Here is an 18,909-nt window from a genome sequence, read left to right on the forward strand (position 1 = left end):
TATCCTTGCTTGACTTTTTTCCAGATTTCAAAATACCCAGTCTTACCTGTGTCCGTGAATTGGCTTATTATTCAATATCCAATGATGAGAAGGTATATTTGCATTGTTTAGAGTTCTCACCAAAGAATTAGAGGGAAGGAAGGCGGAAGAAGTTCTTAAATGGCAAACATTAATAGGAACTGATGCTTTTTGAGAAATATACATCGCTTTTATACTATCGCATGTCAAATCTGTGGTTGCATTCGAAACATGAAGCCATGTTATATTCTTGAAAAGAAAGAAGTAGGGAACTTGAAATCTGGCCACATTTATCAGGAACGATACTATTGTCTAAAATAGCCAAAGAGGGCGATTAAGGATGGATGATGATTACAGCGTGGTCTGTGCGTATATAATTATGCTCTATCAAAAGAGGGAGAGACTTTGTGCTGTGGTTCAGATAGCATGAGAACGCTTGTATTGCCAAGTCCTTCCCACCCAACTCCCCCTCCTCACCCCAGACCCCTCTCAGACACGCACAAGTGTGCCTAGGCTCTTTTAACGCCCAAGACGAGTCGGTAAAACATTCGATTAAAGACACTTGCTTCAAAAGAAAGTGGGCAAACTCTCACAAGGAGCCCGTTGAAATAGAAAGGAATACAATAAAATGCACTTTCTCATACAAAGTATAATTAAATAGGACGGCCAGGAACTGAGTCTCATATCTCCATCACTTGTAATATCAGCCACATTAGCAACACCAATTTGAGCACTGTATCTTCTCATTGTTCTGCACACGGCTGCGATGGCAAAGATAACCAGCCAGTGGCTGCGTATTCTGTGAGATCAGGGTGAATTCTGCATTGTTTGAAGACCTATTAATATTTTAAACACTGTCTACCCTTCAGGCATTGAGGTATTACATCACTATTTATACAGCGCAATTTGCCACTGCTTGGAAGGTTTCGAGCACTTCAGCATCCTGATAATTAAGTAGGAGATAGAATTATATTAACACAATTAACATGAGCCAAAAGGTAGACTTTTAAATTATTTCAAATGTTTCTGATATTGTGTAATCCAAAAATAACTCCTTGATTAACTAATTTGTCTCATAAGAAATGTCTCTATGTAGGTCAGGATGAGATCACTTGAAAAAACTCTACTCTTTTGAGAACTTTTAAACCGCCAAAAAAGAAAAATCTCATTTAAGAGCTGGAGTCAAATTATATGGTCATTTTAGTTCTCAGAATTCAAAGCATAGATGGCTGGAATCATGCGCGTGTGATAATTCTAGGCTACTCTCAATAAATAATACATGTCATTTCTGCTTCACTGAGGCTGTCACTTACTGCTCTAAATGACTTTCAATGCAGGGCCCAGCCTGCTCTCCCAGAGTGCACTTCAGCTCAATTCCAAACCTGAAGGGTCCTTCCAGTATCCGGCCAGCTACCATAGCAACCAGACCCTGGCCCTGGGTGACACGGCCCCTTCGCAGCTCCCTGCCCGAGGCGCGCAAGCCCGAGGTGCGGCCCACGGCTTCAGCCAGGTACGTGTGGGAACAGGGGCTCCACGGGAGCAGGTGGGGAGCAGGGCTGCGAGCTGGCCACCGCGTTCCCTCCTCCCCTCTTCAGGCATGCCCGGTAACTTGGGAAAGTTAGGAAAGATGCCTTCAGGGCTGTGAGTGAAGGAAATGAATGATCAAATACCATTGTCAAGTAACACCGAATTGTAGATATTTTCTTGAGGGATGTCTGTGGATCACTCCTGCTGTCTACTTTGTACAGGCTCATCTATGTGAATGTGTGTCTCGTTACTATTTCTGTGTCTATATGGGATATAAATATGACAGACACTCCGAGTTTGTGAGTGCACCTGGAACCAATTTTTTCTCCTAAAAAAAAAAAAAAAAAAAAGCACGAAATTATTCCTTGGGCATAATCGTATCAAGGAACATAGTATTAATGCATAATCAAGTACACGGAACTCTTCTGTAGATAACTGTGATTAGTTTAGGAGCGGTTACACGTTGTCAGGTTTGATTTTGAAATGTGCCTATAATTGTTTCTTTAAAGCCCCGCACTTTCTCCTGTCGTTTCACAGCACAAATTCATCAGGTGCAGTTGAGATCAGCTGTTGGTAAAGAGAACTAGCTCCTCACCTGACTTTGTTTTTCACGCGAGATGTAAGCGTTATTTACATGTTAATTTGGGGGTGCAGGCTTTAGTTGATCAGCCCACCAGAATTAATGTATTGATTGGAGGGCTCTCTTCTCTTCAGCTACTTTAAACTTACTGTAATCTCTGCATGTTTGGTCCTGGAATGAAGAACCGGCCACCTTCAAAGTAGCCCTTTAAGCTGATGAGCTTCATTTCATCCTTTCTGCGCTAACGCTCGGGACCTCCGTACCCCGTTACCTCCGCCAGGAACAGTTCCCCAGCTGCACTACCCATCTGGGGGCTTCCAACGACCAAACCCATCCATCTCTGTTATCAGTTTATCATTACTACGCATCCGTGGATCTTTCCACCTAAAAGCTGAAAGCAACCTGAGGGCAGGGCCATTTTCCTCTTTTATCAGCAGCCCCTAGCCATCCCAGTGGCCCTCTGGAAATGTCTGCAGACAGGTAGGAGGTAAGGCGAGCCAGAATGGCATGAGGTATAGTCACCGGGAGATGCTGATTTTCAGTGACATGGACACAGAGAAGCATGAACTGAAATGCTTCAGTCTCAGTGCATTTCAATTATTAAATTATTGCCCTGGCAATATGTTAAAAATACGATTACCTCCTGCAGGCAACACCCTTGTCCATCAGTGGCTTTGTGACTTTTACCTTCTTGGGGATGCCAAGCACAGGGTATGTGAATAAAAGGGAGGGATAAATAAAACATTCCACTGAGAAGATTGGCCAGCTCCCCTGTTGTGGTGCAGTGTGTGACCCTTGCGGTGCTTGATTTTTTTTAATGTTTATTTATTTTTGAGAGAGTGAGAATGTGAGCAGGGAAGGAGCAGAGAGAGAGGAGAGGGAGAGAGAGAGAGAGAGAGAGAGAGAGAGAGAGAGAGAGAGAGAATCTGAAGTAGGCTCCAGGCTCTGAGCTGCCAGCACGGAGCCCAACATGGGGCTCAGACTCACAGACCGTGAGATCATGACCTCAGCCGAGGTCGGACCCTTAACCCACTGAGCCACCCAGGCACCCCAGGATCACTGTTCTTTAAATGTACTGGTCTGTTCTATTGCCCTGAAAGAAAGATGCAAGGATATGCGAGGGAATATCTGAAAATGGTTTTTAATTTATTAGAAAAAAATCATACACACATGCATTTATCACATATACATAATACTGCGTATTTTTTCATTACCTACGAACATTCATTATGTGATGTTTGAAACACTGGGTGTTGTCAGCATAGGAAATATTGTTAGATTTTTTTTTTAATCTGATTTTATTTTATTAAAAGATAAAATGGAAGCTGTGATTTCACTATGTAGATGTAGATTTTTTTTTTTTCTCAAAAGCATCCCATTCTTGAAAGGAACTATTTTTCTCCTTCTCATCTGTCTTCTCTTTGACCATGATACAGTGATTGTGGTAGAATGCACTCAATTTTGAATTCTTTGGAAGCAAGCAACGATATTACACACCCTCTTTTATCCTTATATCTGACTATACTTCTGGGTCCAAGAGGCCACATTCAGAAATGAGAAATATTTTATACTCAAATTAACCTGCAAAGGTTATGAATTTAGCTTTTACCAGCCTCCTAGAACTTCTAAGACACAAAGGTAGTAAAACAATAAAGTTCTATCTTTTTAAAAAAAAAATATCTTGAACTCATATTACTCATGTTTGGCTTTTTTTTTTTTTTTTTCATAAATACCTAAGACCTCTGTAATTTGAGCTGAAACACTGAATCAGTTTCTTTTTTTAAATCTGTATTACCATAGCTGAGCATCATGGAAAACAGAAATGTCAATATAAAATGAAAAATCAGTTAACTTCTCAACTCATCTGTGAGCATCTTCTAAGTTCAATTCACACATAGCTGTATAATGACTAGCTGTTAAAGCGAAGCTTTCTTATAAAATTAATAGCTACCATTTATTAAGCACGCAGAAGTAGTCTGTTTTACATGCATCATCTTATTTCATGCCCACCACGGGGCTGCATTAGTATCTACACTTTAAAGATGGGAAAATTCAAGCTCATCACATTTAGAGATGTTGTCACACACCATTTTAAGGAAGCAGTGGTAAAACAGGGCACAAAATCTGGAATGAGTTGAAGCCTAGTGATTCCAGCACTGTTTCATAGGTTTCATTATTGACCATTTCAACACCTTGGATCTAGTAAGAGGTCTATAAATGTGGACAAGCAGTATGGCGGTTTATCTACTTCCGTGTTATAGAAGTTCTGCTTGGAGCTAATTCTTTCATCCAGTACTTAACATGGGAGTATAATAGTGGAAACTCAGAATGACAGGATTGGGCCTCACATTAAAAGTCTGCTTTAAAATTTAATCAGAAAATGTAACAAAGTTGTAAAGATATCAAAGCTATGTATTTGAAGTCATCAGAGTTATAGTTGGAAGACGTCTATAAATGTGCATGTTCAAAGTGATAACTTAGGTTTGAGCCAAAAGTGACTGGCATACTCATTTACTCTGGCAGGTGGGTGGATGGAAAGTCTGAACATTCAAAGCAGGGGGTTGTTCTAATCCACTTGATTAACAGGATTGAGGCTGTTGGCAAATACCGAAATCTTATTTATTTTACTAAGTGGTAGATCTTGGTACCATGATTTACTTTTAGCTTTTCTGTGCTGCAGTAGGAAAATTCATGTTTTATTGAATACCCTATAGGACCTCTGACTTCAAAATAATGTCAGAGAAGCGTTGAACAAGTAAACAGTATTTTTATTTGGCTTTAGCGTTATACCTAGAAAGTAGGGGCACCATTTCCCATTCCAATAGCATCCCTTTTGTTTAGATTATCTCGAGAATCCCTCTATTCCAGTGGTTTTACAGAGCCCAGTGACACATTCTTTTCAATATTCTGACTGGTGCGAAAGCTCATTTCTTCAAGGCTGGATTAATTTTTAGAATACCTTGTAGTTTGAAAGTGCCAACGGGGCTAGGGAAATTCAAATTATTGCCAACAGATGCCAGACCAAGTTAATAAGGTCAATAATCAATCAACGCAAAAACATTTCTTTTTTTTTTTTTTTTTTGGTTGGTTGGTTTTTTTGTGTGTGGGTCTTAAAAAATATGTGTAATTCTAAAGTAAAGCAAATGGTTTTGTGTCTGGCTCATAAATCATGTCACCATGCAATGTCAAAGGAGTATCATGTGTGTTCAAAGATTCTAATTTCAATTAAAAAGAAAAAACTCTGACTTATTCAGCAGAATAAATGTTGGTGGAGTGACCATCACCCGCTCTACACCAGACCCTGGCAATACATGCATCACCTACATTGCCCCATCGTATCTGCAGATAAAACTATGAGTCACAAAAGGTGCAATAGAATATTGATTCTCTGGTGTTGCCCTAACTACAATCCTTGAAAGTCCTTCCCCTCAGACACTAGGTTGAGTTTAGGAGACTGGGAGGCATAGAAGGTGAGACCCTACCTATCAGCCCCCAGGGCCTTTCTGGGAAGTAACGTGAGCCAATTTATGGTTATTCTTTCCGCCACCTTGCAGTCTCCATGCCCCAGCCTCTAATCAGGCTGTGTAGATAACCTCTCCCTCCCTCCCTCCGTCCCTTCCTCCTCCAAGTCAACCTTGCCCTTTATGTAACTCTCCTGAGGTGCCCCAGTTACATTTGTGTATCTATGGGCTATTCTTTTTTTTTTTTTAATGTTTATTTATTTTTGAGAGAGAGAGAGAGAGAGAGAGAGAGAGAGAGAGAGAGGGTGCAAGCAGGGGAGGGGCAGAAAGAGAGGGAGACACAGATACCAAAGCAGGCTTCAGGCTCTGAGCTGTCAGCACAGAGCCCAATGCAGGGCTCGAACCCACAAACCGTGAGATGATCGTGACCTGAGCCAAAGTCAGAGGCTTAACCGACCGAGCCACCCAGTCTCCCCATCTGTGGGTTATTCTTTAATGCATCTGAGATGCTTTGTGTGCCTGTTGTAAGCCGTGTGCTGTTGTGTGTGCTTGGGAGAGAGCAGGAAAGAAAATAGACACAATCCCCGCCCTCAAGGAACCTACATTCCAGCAGCAGCAATGAGAACGCAGAGTATCGACACAGGGAATAAGTAAATTACATAGTTTGTTAGAAAGCGATGATTTCTATGAGGAGGAAATGACGCAGAACAGGATAAGCAGGATCCAAAGTGTGGGACCGGGTGTGCTATATGGGGCCTTGTGCAGAAGGTAAGGATTGGGAAAGACCTGAAGATGGGGAGAGAGGTCGCTGTATGTAGGGGTGTCGTGGGGACACCAAATACGATGAATGGCTCCCGGATGAGGTGGCCTGGCATCTTGATGGAGCAGCAGGGAAGCTAAAGCGGGTGCAGGACTTTTCAAAGGGGCTGGAAACCCAGCCCGTTATTGTCAGGACCTTGTGTTTTACTCTCAGAGGCACTGCATGGCCTGACGTAGGCCTTGAAAGCATCATTCTACCGTATCACATGTAACACCTGTAGTTAGTCACACAAGAGTCTATTTCTTCCGATCAGACTGCCTTTGCTGCCAGAGTAGGAACCACACACAGTTGACCTCCATATCCCAAGTGACCGGCCCAGGATTCACCAGGTGTCCATCAGGCTCCTCAAACCCCAGCCTCCCTCTTTACAATCGTACCACAGAGGTTGTGGGTAGAGAGCTGATAGAGAAGCTGGCTCTCCTCCAGGCTTGTCTGCTTCTGCTCACATCAGATTCCCTGTGGATTATATGAAATGCATCGAGGAGTCGCTCTAAAAATGTCGGTGTCTCCCCATGTGCAAACATGAAGTAGTCTTACCGAGCATTTCTTCCCTCAAAGAAACAAAATGTGCAAGAGAGAAAGTATATCCCTGTATAAAGGGCACTAGCAAAGTAGCATTGGACCCTCAAGGTTTTAGCACTGCTCTCATGTTCTTCCACAGAACTGATGTAAGTAGGCGCGTATTTATAATTCTAGAAAAATGCCTGCTTGCTGTAGAAAGTCAGAATCGTATGCTGGTTTTGTAGAATAAAACTGGGCAATAGTGGATATATCCTAGAAAAGCAGTAAGCTTTCTCAGAAGCAAAGTTGCCATTTCTTTTTTTTTTTTTTTTTTAATTTTTTTTTCAACGTTTATTTATTTATTTTTGGGACAGAGAGAGACAGAGCATGGACGGGGGAGGGGCAGAGAGAGGGAGACACAGAATCGGAAACAGGCTCCAGGCTCTGAGCCATCAGCCCAGAGCCTGACGCGGGGCTCGAACTCACGGACCGCGAGATCGTGACCTGGCTGAAGTCGGACGCTTAACCGACTGCGCCACCCAGGCGCCCCAGTTGCCATTTCTTTTTGATGTGGGCTGCTTATTCAATGTGGCACCGACTTTTATGTCTTAAAAGTGCTCATGTAGACTATATCATAATTATAAATATGCCATGTGCCCACTTGGGCCAGCGCCCTGGTGTTTGTTGAATTTGGAGCATCTCTTAAGGTGGTACAGTCTCACATCAGGACGATGTGAAGGTCAAGGAGGTGGAGAGCTCTGGGGATGGTGGCTCAGTGGACAGAGACCCACGTGGCGTAGAGGAGGAACAAGTCCCCAATAAACACCTATTTATTGACCGCTGAATGAAAAGGGTCATACAGACAACTGGGGTGACATCACTCCGATTTGCTTCATTATGAGCAAAGTCGTTGTTTGGTAACATTAATGAAGAGAAAAGTCACCCATGACCTTGGGAAACACAAAATTACATGGATGCATTTAGCATATATACAGTGCATAGCATTTAGAGGAGAAATCATGCCATTTTGTCTATTTTCCTTGACTTGTCTGTGGGAAACTAGCGGTTCTTTTAAGATAGTTTTCACATGACCACCTATTGGAAATCTTTCCTCATTGAGCCGCTTTAAAATCTTCCCCCTCCATTTTCTGTTTCCAGTATAAATATATTTAATCTGGCTTCAGTAGGTGAAACATCTCTCCTTGCAGGGAGGGTGTGTGCTGTACTATAACATTTCCTCTCCTAAGTAAACATTTGATTTGGCTTCTTGAAGTAAATACTGAATGAACGTCTTGCCGAAATAAACCGTTTTTCTTGGTAGTATATTTTTCCCAAGGCCCGTTTAGTTTTTTTGAAAAAGTTGCCATCCAGAAACCCTCCTTATATATTCTTTAAGACAAATTTATATAAGTCGCTGTTTTCTTTTTCTCTCTTTTCTTTCCATTCATAGAGACTTTTAATGGCCATAGGAAATACTTTTCTGAGTATTTATTGATAATGGCCCTAATCATACTTTTATTAAGTGGAGGTCAGAGGGTAGGAAAATCCATCACCCAGGATGCAAAAGTCTGCACCACCCTGTTTTTGTAGTGTCTGGGAAACCTTGGAAAGGGCTCACTTAGTGCCTCCTTCTCACTTGAGTGACAGACATGATTTGCAAGAGCAGTGCTCTCTCCCTTTCTCTCACACTCGCTCTCGCTTGCTCTCATAATTTTGAGACCCTCCTGCAAAAAGAAAGCAGTGAGTGAGGTCTCCATTATTATCTCAGAGATTATAGCTCTTAGGGTCCTTTAAATCAAATTGTCCTCCTCTGAAGAAGGAATTTCTTCCCAACTCCTTGGTTGTTACAATTACTTAAGTTTACTTTGCTCTGGGTATCACCTTTTGCTGTTACGACAAGGTCACCGCCAGGTAAACCCTGTGCTTCCGTTCTCATCCAGCAGTGATGACTCCAGGGATAGTGTGAACTCTGACCAGAAGCTGTCTCTTTATGTTTCCTGTTAGTTTTTACCAAAACCAGTGCTCCTCAAGGGAATTGCTGGACAAAGGTCTTCATGATTCTATTTGGCTATTTCCAAAATCAAACCTTTGTCACAGCACCAGACTTTTCTACCTTGGGGATTATTTTAAAGAGTGACATTCCTTCTGAAGTTAATTTCAAAAGAGAGGTTATCAAAATTGGGGGGCGGGGGGCAATGGTAGTAGTGCTCAGGAAGATGTATTTCATCCCAGGGAGTAAGTTAGTTCAAGGGCACAAGACTTTTGGGGAATGTCGATTCATTTTAATTATTTTGTACTGTAGGAACATTTCTGATAATACCTCAATGCGACTGCTTTCTGGAGGTGTGATTTCTTCTCTTTTCCAAGTTGTGAGGGTCGACGGCTTTGTCATCCTGAGCACCTGAGTGTGCTGACCTAAAGCCCCATGCAGACTTACTCTAGGAAAGTTCTCCGTGCTCTCAGATATTTTAATCAATAGCATGTAGCTAATATTTCTAAATCGTGTTACCAGATTGTTATGGTTTAGAAATGTATTTCTTCAGAGACTTCATCTTATGGGACACCTGGGTGGCTCAGCCGGTTAAGTGTCCAACTTTGGCTCAGGTCATGATCTCACGGTCCGTGGGTTCAAGACCCGCATCGGGCTGTGTCCTGACAGCTTGGAGCCTGGAGCCTGCTTCTGATTCTGTCTCCCTCTCTGTCAGCCCCTCCCTGGCTCTCCCTCTCTCTCTCACTCTCTCTCTCTCTCTCTCAAAAATAAATAAACATAAAACATTTTTAAAACATGTCCTCTTAAAGCCATGTCCTATTTATTTAGTATTTAAACGCTATTCAAGCTTCTTAACTCATCAAACAAATATTATTCAGTCATTGCCTTTATTCTCTTACTTGCCTCAACTGGCTGCCCACCCCTTGCTCACTGAGTCAGTATTGTCTCTGTGTGTGTGTGTTCTCTGGCGCCCTGGCCCTGTGGTGTCTCCCTTGCTTTGAAACGTGCTCACCGGCTTCGCCTCTCGTGCCAGTGTTTTTGCCCAGGACCTCCGTAGTCACCACAACCAGGATTAGGTTCACCAGTCTGCTGGTAATCTCAGGAAAGTGAAAGTGATGAATGTGGCCCGTGGGGAAAACAGACAGCTGATCGACGGCTCCCTCTGGGAAGCCATGAAACAAGGACTCCTGTTCCCCATTCCTGACAGTGTCGGCCTGGCTGCCCAGCTTTCCGGGCAAATACTCCTCCTGACCCAGAGTTAGGGGTCTCGCTGACAATTCCAGGAAACTTGGCAGGTCTGAATGTGTCTTCATGGGGACTTCCCATAAACCATGGGCCTGCTTTATAGAACGTTGTGTCGCTCAGTGACACTGCTTACTTGTGGTTTGAAGTCAAGATTCCTTAGACACTCCAGGCTGTCAAGTTTCTTTTTTAACTGGCTGGAAGCATGGCTGGGTTTTGTTTTGCTTTGCTGGCACTGCCCGATCCCCAGACAATGAGGATTAAACAAGTTTCCAAGTTTGGAGAACTTCTACCCCACGTCACCCCCACGCCCAGCCTCACCCTGTTTATGTAAGATAAAATGTAAAGGATGAGGAAGTGACTCTGCTCTCTGTTGAGGCCAGTGCCACATTCTGGTCCAAGAGTGCCATATTTTCAGAGATTCAGGCTTCCCGAAAAGAACGATGTCATAATTGTTAACCTGGCATTATTCTGTATAAATGACGATAGGTCTCCACAATAATGTCATGGTAAAATACGATCGCAGAGAGGCCTTCAAGAACAAAGTCCTCATTTGTATGTGGAACATAGCAGGTGCTAGTTTATGGTTTATTGAGTTAGGGAATGAATTAAAGCATGGATCTTGAATACTGTTGGCTAATGGGTGGTGGGAATAATGTATACATTGCCTAAATTCCCATTTTAGTACTCTTTTTACTACACTTTGAAAATCCATTCTCCCCTTAAACACTTTCATAAAGTAGGTATAAAGGTACTCCACAATTACACAAGAGGCCTTGGTGTATAAGTGTATACACACAAACACACACAAACATAAATGTATAAATCACAACGAGTATTTGCTAAATCTGACCCATCTGAAACTTATATGTAAACTATTATGCAGATGAAATACTTAATCCATAAGAACTTTCATAAATTTTATATATTGCTCATGTGTCATTAAAAAACAAATCCCGACTTTTTTTAAATTTGAGATATAATGTACTTAAAGTAGCCATGGGAACTGGAATAATGTTTCACTTTTCTCTTGATGAATTTCCATAATGGGAAGCAAGAAAGGAAAGACATTTAGTGTGTACCAAACTCAGCCTATTCGAAACTATTTAATCAGAGTGTCTATTTGGCAATGTTCTACTTCCTTGTCAATTTCACATGGGTGGGTCTCCTATTTCAGAGGCGTAGGAGAAACAAAGTAACCCAATGAAGACCCCGACAGAAATCGTCCTTCTCCAAAGGACTGTCTTACAAGACAGTATTAGGGCACAGTCTGCCCCAAGTATGTAAAAAAAGTTTTTTATATCATCCTAAGGGTCTCATCATCAATAAGAAGGTTATATCAATTCTTACTGCATTTCCAAATATCCTTAGGGAAGAAGGTGTCATAGTCATTAGTTTTTCGTTGATATTGTTGTTCGGGATTTTTTTTTTTTTTTAATGTTTATTTTTGAGAGAGACAGAGCACAAGCAGGGGAGGGGCAGAGAGAGAGGGAGACACAGAATCCAAAGCAGATTCCAGGCTCTGAGCTATCAGCGAACCATGAGATCATGACCTGAGCTGAAGTCGGATGCTTAACCAGCTGAGCCACCCAGGCATCCCTGGTTTTATTTTGTTTGTTTGAAGTGAAGTTTTGGAATGCTACCTTTAAAACTGGATTCACAGTTTTATAGTGTAAACACACTTTTAAGATGGAATTGAGCTTCTGTGACAGTCAAGTGGGTAACATTCATTCTATGTGTGTTGAAATCTGCTTATCTCATTTTAACCCAATGACCTAGGTAGTAATAAGCCTACATCTGAGGCACAGATATTGTATCCTTAACTGGCTGAGAGTTGCTAGACAAATTATAGAATGGAACAAAACATAAACACAAGAGTGGAAACAAGCTTCCAAAACATTACTGCTTTTGTCTAATTCATTCTTAGGCCCTGATTACTCCACAGCCTTCAGAATGGAGTCTAACATCCAAGGGTTATTTATTGAAAACTGCAAAGGGACATACGCAATAGTCCGTCCAGTGAGGTAGGCCACCACCTACAGTTGCCTGTTGGAATTCAAATTAAGTAAAATTAAATATGTGTTAAAATCCAATGCCGATATTAAGTACCCAATAGACTCCTGTGTCTAGTGGCCTACCATATTGGACAGTGCTGATACAGAACATTAACAACGTGAGCAATACCAATCTTAAAAAGCATATAATTTTTTTTTTATGTTTTAATTATTTTCGTGTAAAAAAATGGCCAAATTTCACCAAGATCCTACGCTATTTAAAAGATTTTTGAATGGGGCACCTGGGTGGCTCAGTCAGTTAACGGTCCAGTTATTGATTTCAGCTCAGGCCACGATCTCACAGTTCGTCAGTTCAAGCCCCCTGTCAGGCTCCCCACTGGCAGTGTGGAGCCTGCTTGGGATTCTCTCTCTCTCTGCTCCTCCCCCCTCTCAAAATAAATAAACTTAAAAAAAAGAGAGAGAGAGAGATTGTCAAATGGGCTGCTATAGCCTGTCAAAATATCTGCAGGTGGTAGGCCAGTTCTCAAAACTTCTACGGACTCGGGGGCCATTTAAGGAATCTTTTGAGGACAGTAATATTTAGCAGCCAGCACTCCTGAGACTAGAAGTGTCAACGGATTAAAAGGAAAATTAAATGTGTGCAAAGTGTGTTCAGGGTTTTCCTGGTACCCACGTCAGTCTAACATTTAAATCCTAGAGTTCTACATAGCATTGTTTTCATTTATATTTGTATACTTTAGTGTTAATAAAAATTGTGCCACTTGGTGATAGCATTGCTGATGTCACATAGGGTTATTAATGTTACATATCCAAGACATAACTCAAAGTATCTGTTCTGTTATAAGCAGGGAACTCTCTTGTGAGCCTCTGGGGTTCTCTCTCCTCTTTATGCTCCTGTGGGAAGGGGTTAGAGAAAATTCCTGTTGTAGGCTTTTCTGCCACTTGTCGGCTGAGTTCTGCACAAACGAATGTAGCTCAGGCCCCAGGAGAGCTTCAGAAGAAAAGTGAAGGAAGGAGGTCCCTGTCTGCAGCTTAATGGTGGTTCTCACATCAGCAGCATCTGTCTTCCCCGGGAGACTGCTGGAAATTGAGGCTCACAGGCTCACTCCAGACCCCTGAATCAGAATCTCTTCTAGATCTGTGGCTTGTAAACTCTAGCGAGCACCATAATCACCTTTGGAACTTGTTAAAACAGCTCCCTGGGCCCCTATCCCAGAAGTTCTGATTCAGTAAGGGTATACTGATTCTGAGTGCAGGCAGGGGCACACTTGGGAAACCACTGCTCTGGGATAACTTGTTCTCTTGTTTGCTTGCACACTGGAGTCACCTAGAGAGCTCCCCAATAGCCTGATGCTTGAGTCCCCACCTCCAGAGATTCAGAGTACATGGATACGGAGATTTTTTACAGATCTTTTTAAAAAATCTCCTTTGCCCATGATAATATGAAGCCAGGTTTGAGAAGCCCAGCCTGTATAAATTTCATGCTCAGAACTTCTACCTGGATGGAAGCAACATTGTAAGTAAGCAGCACCCTTAAGACTCTGGATGATGCTGGGATAAATCTCTGGGGTTCAGGATGAACACACCAGTTTTACAGAGCTTCTCCACCATCCTCCACATACAACCCCCCTCCGCACCCCCAGTGTCAAAGTCTTGGGACCAGCTTTATTAACTATCCCTTTTTTCTGCAAATATCTGTGATATCTGTGCTATGGATCAGGCCTCGTTCTAGTTGCTGGAGACACATTATTGAACAAAGTTATGGAGTTTATTTTACATTTTACTTTCACTCCTACCGCTAAATTCAAAATAATTGCTCAGTGATGTTAAAGGAAAACTAGAGCTGGGCAGTAAAGTGGTAAATAGAGATTTTATTCAGGAAAAAAGAAAAACTACTGTAGTAGAGGAAAAGAGACCTTGGTAATGAACTAGGCTCAGTCCTTTAATTCAACAAGGAAAAGTGGGATTTATGGCCAAGGAGCAGGGTGGAGTCACAGGGCAGAAAAGAGGAAACATTAGGGGGAAGGGGATTCTGACTTAAATTCACCTCACAGGTACTTGCTGAAGGCAAGCCCGGTGCTCAAAAGGCACCTGGAAGGTGGTGGGGCCTGAGGAAGGAGGTCCGATCTGCAGGGTGGCCGGGCATGGAGCATGGGGGCTTCCGGCTAAAGTGACTCAGCAGTGTTCTTGCTAAAAATGAACAAAGCAGAGGTGAACGCGGAAGGGCCCCCAGCCAGGGTCTAACTGAGAAAAGAGCTCAGAGGAGCCTCACCAGAGTTTGGTCAAGGAGAGAATCTTTGTCAGCGGACTGATCTAAAATATACACAGATATGGAAAATACATATATCGTATATAAATGCACACACAATCGTACACGCACAGTGTCTCAACCAACTGCTGTCTCCTCTCATCCCACTGCCGTTAATAGAGAATTTTGATTTTACTCAGTTAAGTCTCTGGGATCTCCCCATGAACCTGACAACCAGATAAATTTTGGAATGGAATGGAATGGTGTGTGTGTGTGTGTGTGTGTGTGTGTGTGCATGTGTGCACACGCACCAGGATGGAAGTGCCCCGCCTGTCATTTGCCAATTGCCATTCCAAAACGGGTGGAGAGGCAGCATGGAAACTTTTAATGGATGGCATCTGTTCAGGCTCTCGCCCCCCCCCTTCCCTCCACCTTACCCGCTTCCTCCTTCCCACTCAGTTCCCACCCCTAATTTCAAAACCTTCCTTCCCCAGCTTCTCTCTCTCTGCACGGTCCTACCCCCTTTTCACACCAGCCCGCTCTCAAAAACCTTTCTGCTCCTCCGGGAAAGCCTGGAAGATCCCAGACCTCCTGCCCAGAAGCGGTTGACAATGTAGCGTTCTCATTCGAATGCAAATTTGTCTCTGGACAAGATTCAAGGAAACCGCTTTCCCCTCCAACCGTCTCTCCAGCTCCACCCCAGCCCTTGTTGTCTTTTGTGTTCTTGTAAATAAATGAGAGGCAACTGGCTTTCAGTCTGAAGACACAGCTGCAGGGGGCTCTTCAAAGACAGCTAGAGAGCGAGAGATGCTGGAAGATGTCTCCCAGCGTTAAAATCTAGAAAAGGGAGGCTTTTTTAGTCTTTCATTTGCAATGGCTCGGATTCCTCCAGATACCCCCCCCCCTTTTTTTTAAACTACTGAAAGACTAAGGGTACTTCTTTTGACTTAATAGCTTCCCCTCCTTCTAACTTTTCTGGTCCCCAAAGAAGAATCCACACGGCCATAGCAACAGAATAAACTCTGAGAAGTATGTTTGCTCTTGATGTTCTCCAGATAAGTATGCAACTGAGCGCATTTTGGAGGCAGAAACTGTATCCAGTGAAATGACGGTGGGGGTGGGGGACTCAGTGCCTCGATTTCTCGTTTGACCACGAACGGATCGTGATTGCATTCAGGTGCATCCCGGTGGCCCCGCTGGGTGGCCTTTGAAAATCTTTCTGCGCCCAGTGCGATGCCTCTGCTATTCCAGAAACATCTTAGATATGTAAGCAGAACAGTGTGCCCCGCTCGCCAGACGCGATCCCCATCCGGTTGTCGGCCGGCCCTTGCCGGCCGGTTGTCCCTCGTGTCCGAAAAGACCCTGCCCGAGAAGATCGGGGGCCTCTGCGTCCCGACCCCGCGCGCAGGGCAGCTCGGCGGGCCTGCCGCGCGCGCGAGTTTCGCTCCGTCGCCGGGGCGCGGGGGGCGCGGGGGGCGGGCTTCCCGCCGGCTAAGCGCGCGTGTTCTCTGCTCTCCCGCGCACAGGGCACCACGAGCCGCGCGGCGCACCTGGCGGGGCCCGAGCCCGCGCCGCCGCCGCCGCCGCCGCCGCGGGAGCCGTTCGCGCCCAGCCTGAGCAGCGCCTTCCACCTGCCCGACGCGCCGCCCGCCGCCGCCGCCGCCGCCGCGCTCTACTACTCGAGCTCCACGCTGCCCGCGCCGCCGCGCGGGGGCTCCCCGCTGGCCGCGCCGCAGGGCGGCTCGCCCACCAAGCTGCAGCGCGGCGGCTCGGCCCCCGAGGGCGCCGCCTACGCCGCGCCGCGCGGCTCCTCGCCCAAGCAGTCGCCCAGCCGCCTGGCCAAGTCCTACAGCACCAGCTCGCCCATCAACATCGTCGTGTCCTCGGCCGGCCTGTCCCCGATCCGCGTGACCTCGCCCCCCACCGTGCAGTCCACCATCTCCTCCTCGCCCATCCACCAGCTGAGCTCCACCATCGGCACGTACGCCACCCTGTCGCCCACCAAGCGCCTGGTCCACGCGTCCGAGCAGTACAGCAAGCACTCGCAGGAGCTGTATGCCACGGCCACCCTCCAGAGGCCGGGCAGCCTGGCAGGTAACCGGCTCGCCAGCCCGCCTTCCGCGGCTCCGCCCCGGGGTGGGGAGCGGGGGACACCTGGGCGCGCGGTAGGGGCGAGTGCGGGACCCGAGCGCCCCGCCGGGGGTGGGGGTGGGGGCCGGCTTGAGCGCAACTCGAGCTGGGCGTGTCTGGGCCAGTGTGCAGCCTGCGGGGTGGAGAGGGAGCCAGGGCGTCCCTAGGCTTTGCTAGTATCTCAACTATGATGCGCCAGCTACTTCTTGGAGAAGTAATGCTGTGTCTCAAACTGATTTCTCCAGCTCTCACTCCCTCGCTCTCTCCCTCTCAGTCTCTCTCTCCCTCCCTCCCCCCAATCTGAAGACTTAGACATCCATACAATTCAGTCATATTGAGTAAAGAATCACACAGACCTGTTGATTAATGTCCAGAAAAAGAGCCACGCAAATAAAAATCGCACAATCCAAGTGATCGCCTATAGTCACCTACAGTTGCTGGTTATATATATATATATAAAAGATTTTTCCCAAAGCAGCCTTTCAGTTCACATAGATTTCAATAGTAGTGAGAAGGTAACCAAGGATTAATTGCTTTGAATTGTTACTACTTTGTTATGGCTCTCATTTCTTCAAACTTATTCTATTTTGTCTAAATTTAGTTACTGGGAAAAGTGAAAGATTCCTCCAGACCTGTCATTGCATACACATAGATTCCAACAGTGGGCATGGAGTAAACCAGTGATGAAGTCCCTTGAATTCGTTACCTGCTTATGGTAGGCACAGAGGGGTTGGTGCTAGGAAACCTTTTCTCTGCCAGTTCAGAGGAGGTGACTTTTCCGTAGTTGTTGTGCCCGTCAAAGACCAGGCTGAGCTGGTGATTCTCTGCTGGTAGCACCCACCATATGTTCAGCTTAGACGGGACACTGTGATTGAAAGACTGTTTTGTCTCCTAAAGCACCTGACGACTCACCCGGATTTATTGTTGATTTTTTTTCCCTCTTATGAAAGTATTTGGTAATTGTGTCACTCTAGTAACAGATGCTATGATCATATGTTTCCTTTCTTGACATAAATAGATGACTGCAAGATAAATAGGATTAAAAAAAGAAAAAAGGAACTTGTTGCATGCAGAAGGCAGGTGTCTGAGGGCTTCTTTAATTCAGCACAGTAATTGCTGGTGTGGACTGGCCTGGGGTAACAGGATGCAGGCTGCAATTCAGCTGCCCCCGATTTATGTTAGCTGTGCTTACTGAGATGAAAATATTTCCTCTCACACACTCCACTGTCTTTAATAGAATTGTGGAAGTAGATGATCATTAATGCCAACCCAGTAGCAGGACCAAAATCTCTAAATGTAAGGACTCAGGTTTGGCAGTGTGGATGGCAAAGGTGGCCAGGAGACATGTATGGCAACTTTGTGTTTATAAGCTTGGAAACTTTGTTTTATGAATTTGTACAATAAGTTACTAGATCCGTCAAGGAGGGGGAACCAGCTGCAGAACTTGTAGAAGACGGAAGCCCTGTGTGGTCCTCCTTAGCCACAGGGCAAGGACCCTCAAGGAGTCCCTGAGAGCCCTGTGATTGCTAATGGCCATTTCATTCCCTGTGCAAACCTGGGGAAAGAAACCAAGAGCTTAGCCCTTTCTCCTACTGAGTGTATATATATATATATATATATATATATATATATATATATATATATCCTAAACGTGTGATTGTTCCACTGGATTGTCTTAGTTAAAACGGGGAGTATGGGTCTGTTGGAGAGTTTGCGGGAGTGTGAACGGGGCAGACGGAAAGTCTGACTGCTCAGTATGTCCCTGAAGTTAGGAGTAAATATGTTGTGAAAATCGCTTGCTCTCTATAAAAGCTTGAATGAGTGTTTCTAGGATCTGATGTGGGATGTGTGTATGTGTGTTGGGGGGGTGGGGGGTGGAGGTAGGGAGGTGCTGGCCAGAAAGAGGGAAACCGTCCCTGGGATCAACAATCCCACGTGCCTTTGCTGCCTCTGCATTTCCATCTGTCCCTCAGATGTTCTGACCATATTTCATTTTTGCTACCTGGCGGGGTGGGGGGGGGGGGAGGGGGGGCGGGATATCAATGTGCCATTGATGATTCTTAATTTTAGAGCTACAATGAACATGCTTAATGTTTGAATTATTTTGTTTAAAATGCATGCTTTTAAATATCCATTTAAAGATTTTCTCATGCAAATTACTGCTGGTGGTGCTTGAGTTTAAAATTACTCCATAACTCTGCATAAATACTTGAGTGGCATAAGATCATAGTCCCCATTTAGGAATTAGAAGACTGTGGCCCAGAACAGATATGGGGAGAGACTCTAACATTTGCAACAGATCAGGCAGGACACTTGGAGCTCTTACCAAGTGGGACCCCATACCTCAATCTGTGTGCTTCGTACCAGACCTGACTGG

General features: G+C 44.7%; 1 protein-coding gene across 5 annotated transcripts in view; it reads left to right on the forward strand.

Annotated features, from left to right (window-relative positions):
• Positions 1–18,909, forward strand: part of CTNND2 (catenin delta 2) — a 942,188-nt gene that overhangs the window by 527,888 nt on the left and 395,391 nt on the right. For 4 of the 5 annotated variants that reach the window (XM_045441900.1, XM_045441910.1, XM_045441928.1 and 1 more), the window contains 2 exons: positions 1,356–1,528; positions 15,929–16,496. In XM_045441900.1, coding sequence (XP_045297856.1) covers positions 1,356–1,528; positions 15,929–16,496 — 741 coding nt within the window. Of the gene's footprint in view, positions 1–1,355; positions 1,529–15,163; positions 15,669–15,928; positions 16,497–18,909 lie in introns of those variants that run through there. The other variant, XM_045441937.1, reaches the window with a different exon arrangement.

The sequence above is a fragment of the Leopardus geoffroyi genome, chromosome A1 (genome assembly GCF_018350155.1).
Source record: "Leopardus geoffroyi isolate Oge1 chromosome A1, O.geoffroyi_Oge1_pat1.0, whole genome shotgun sequence".
Classification (NCBI taxonomy): Eukaryota; Metazoa; Chordata; class Mammalia; order Carnivora; family Felidae; genus Leopardus; species Leopardus geoffroyi.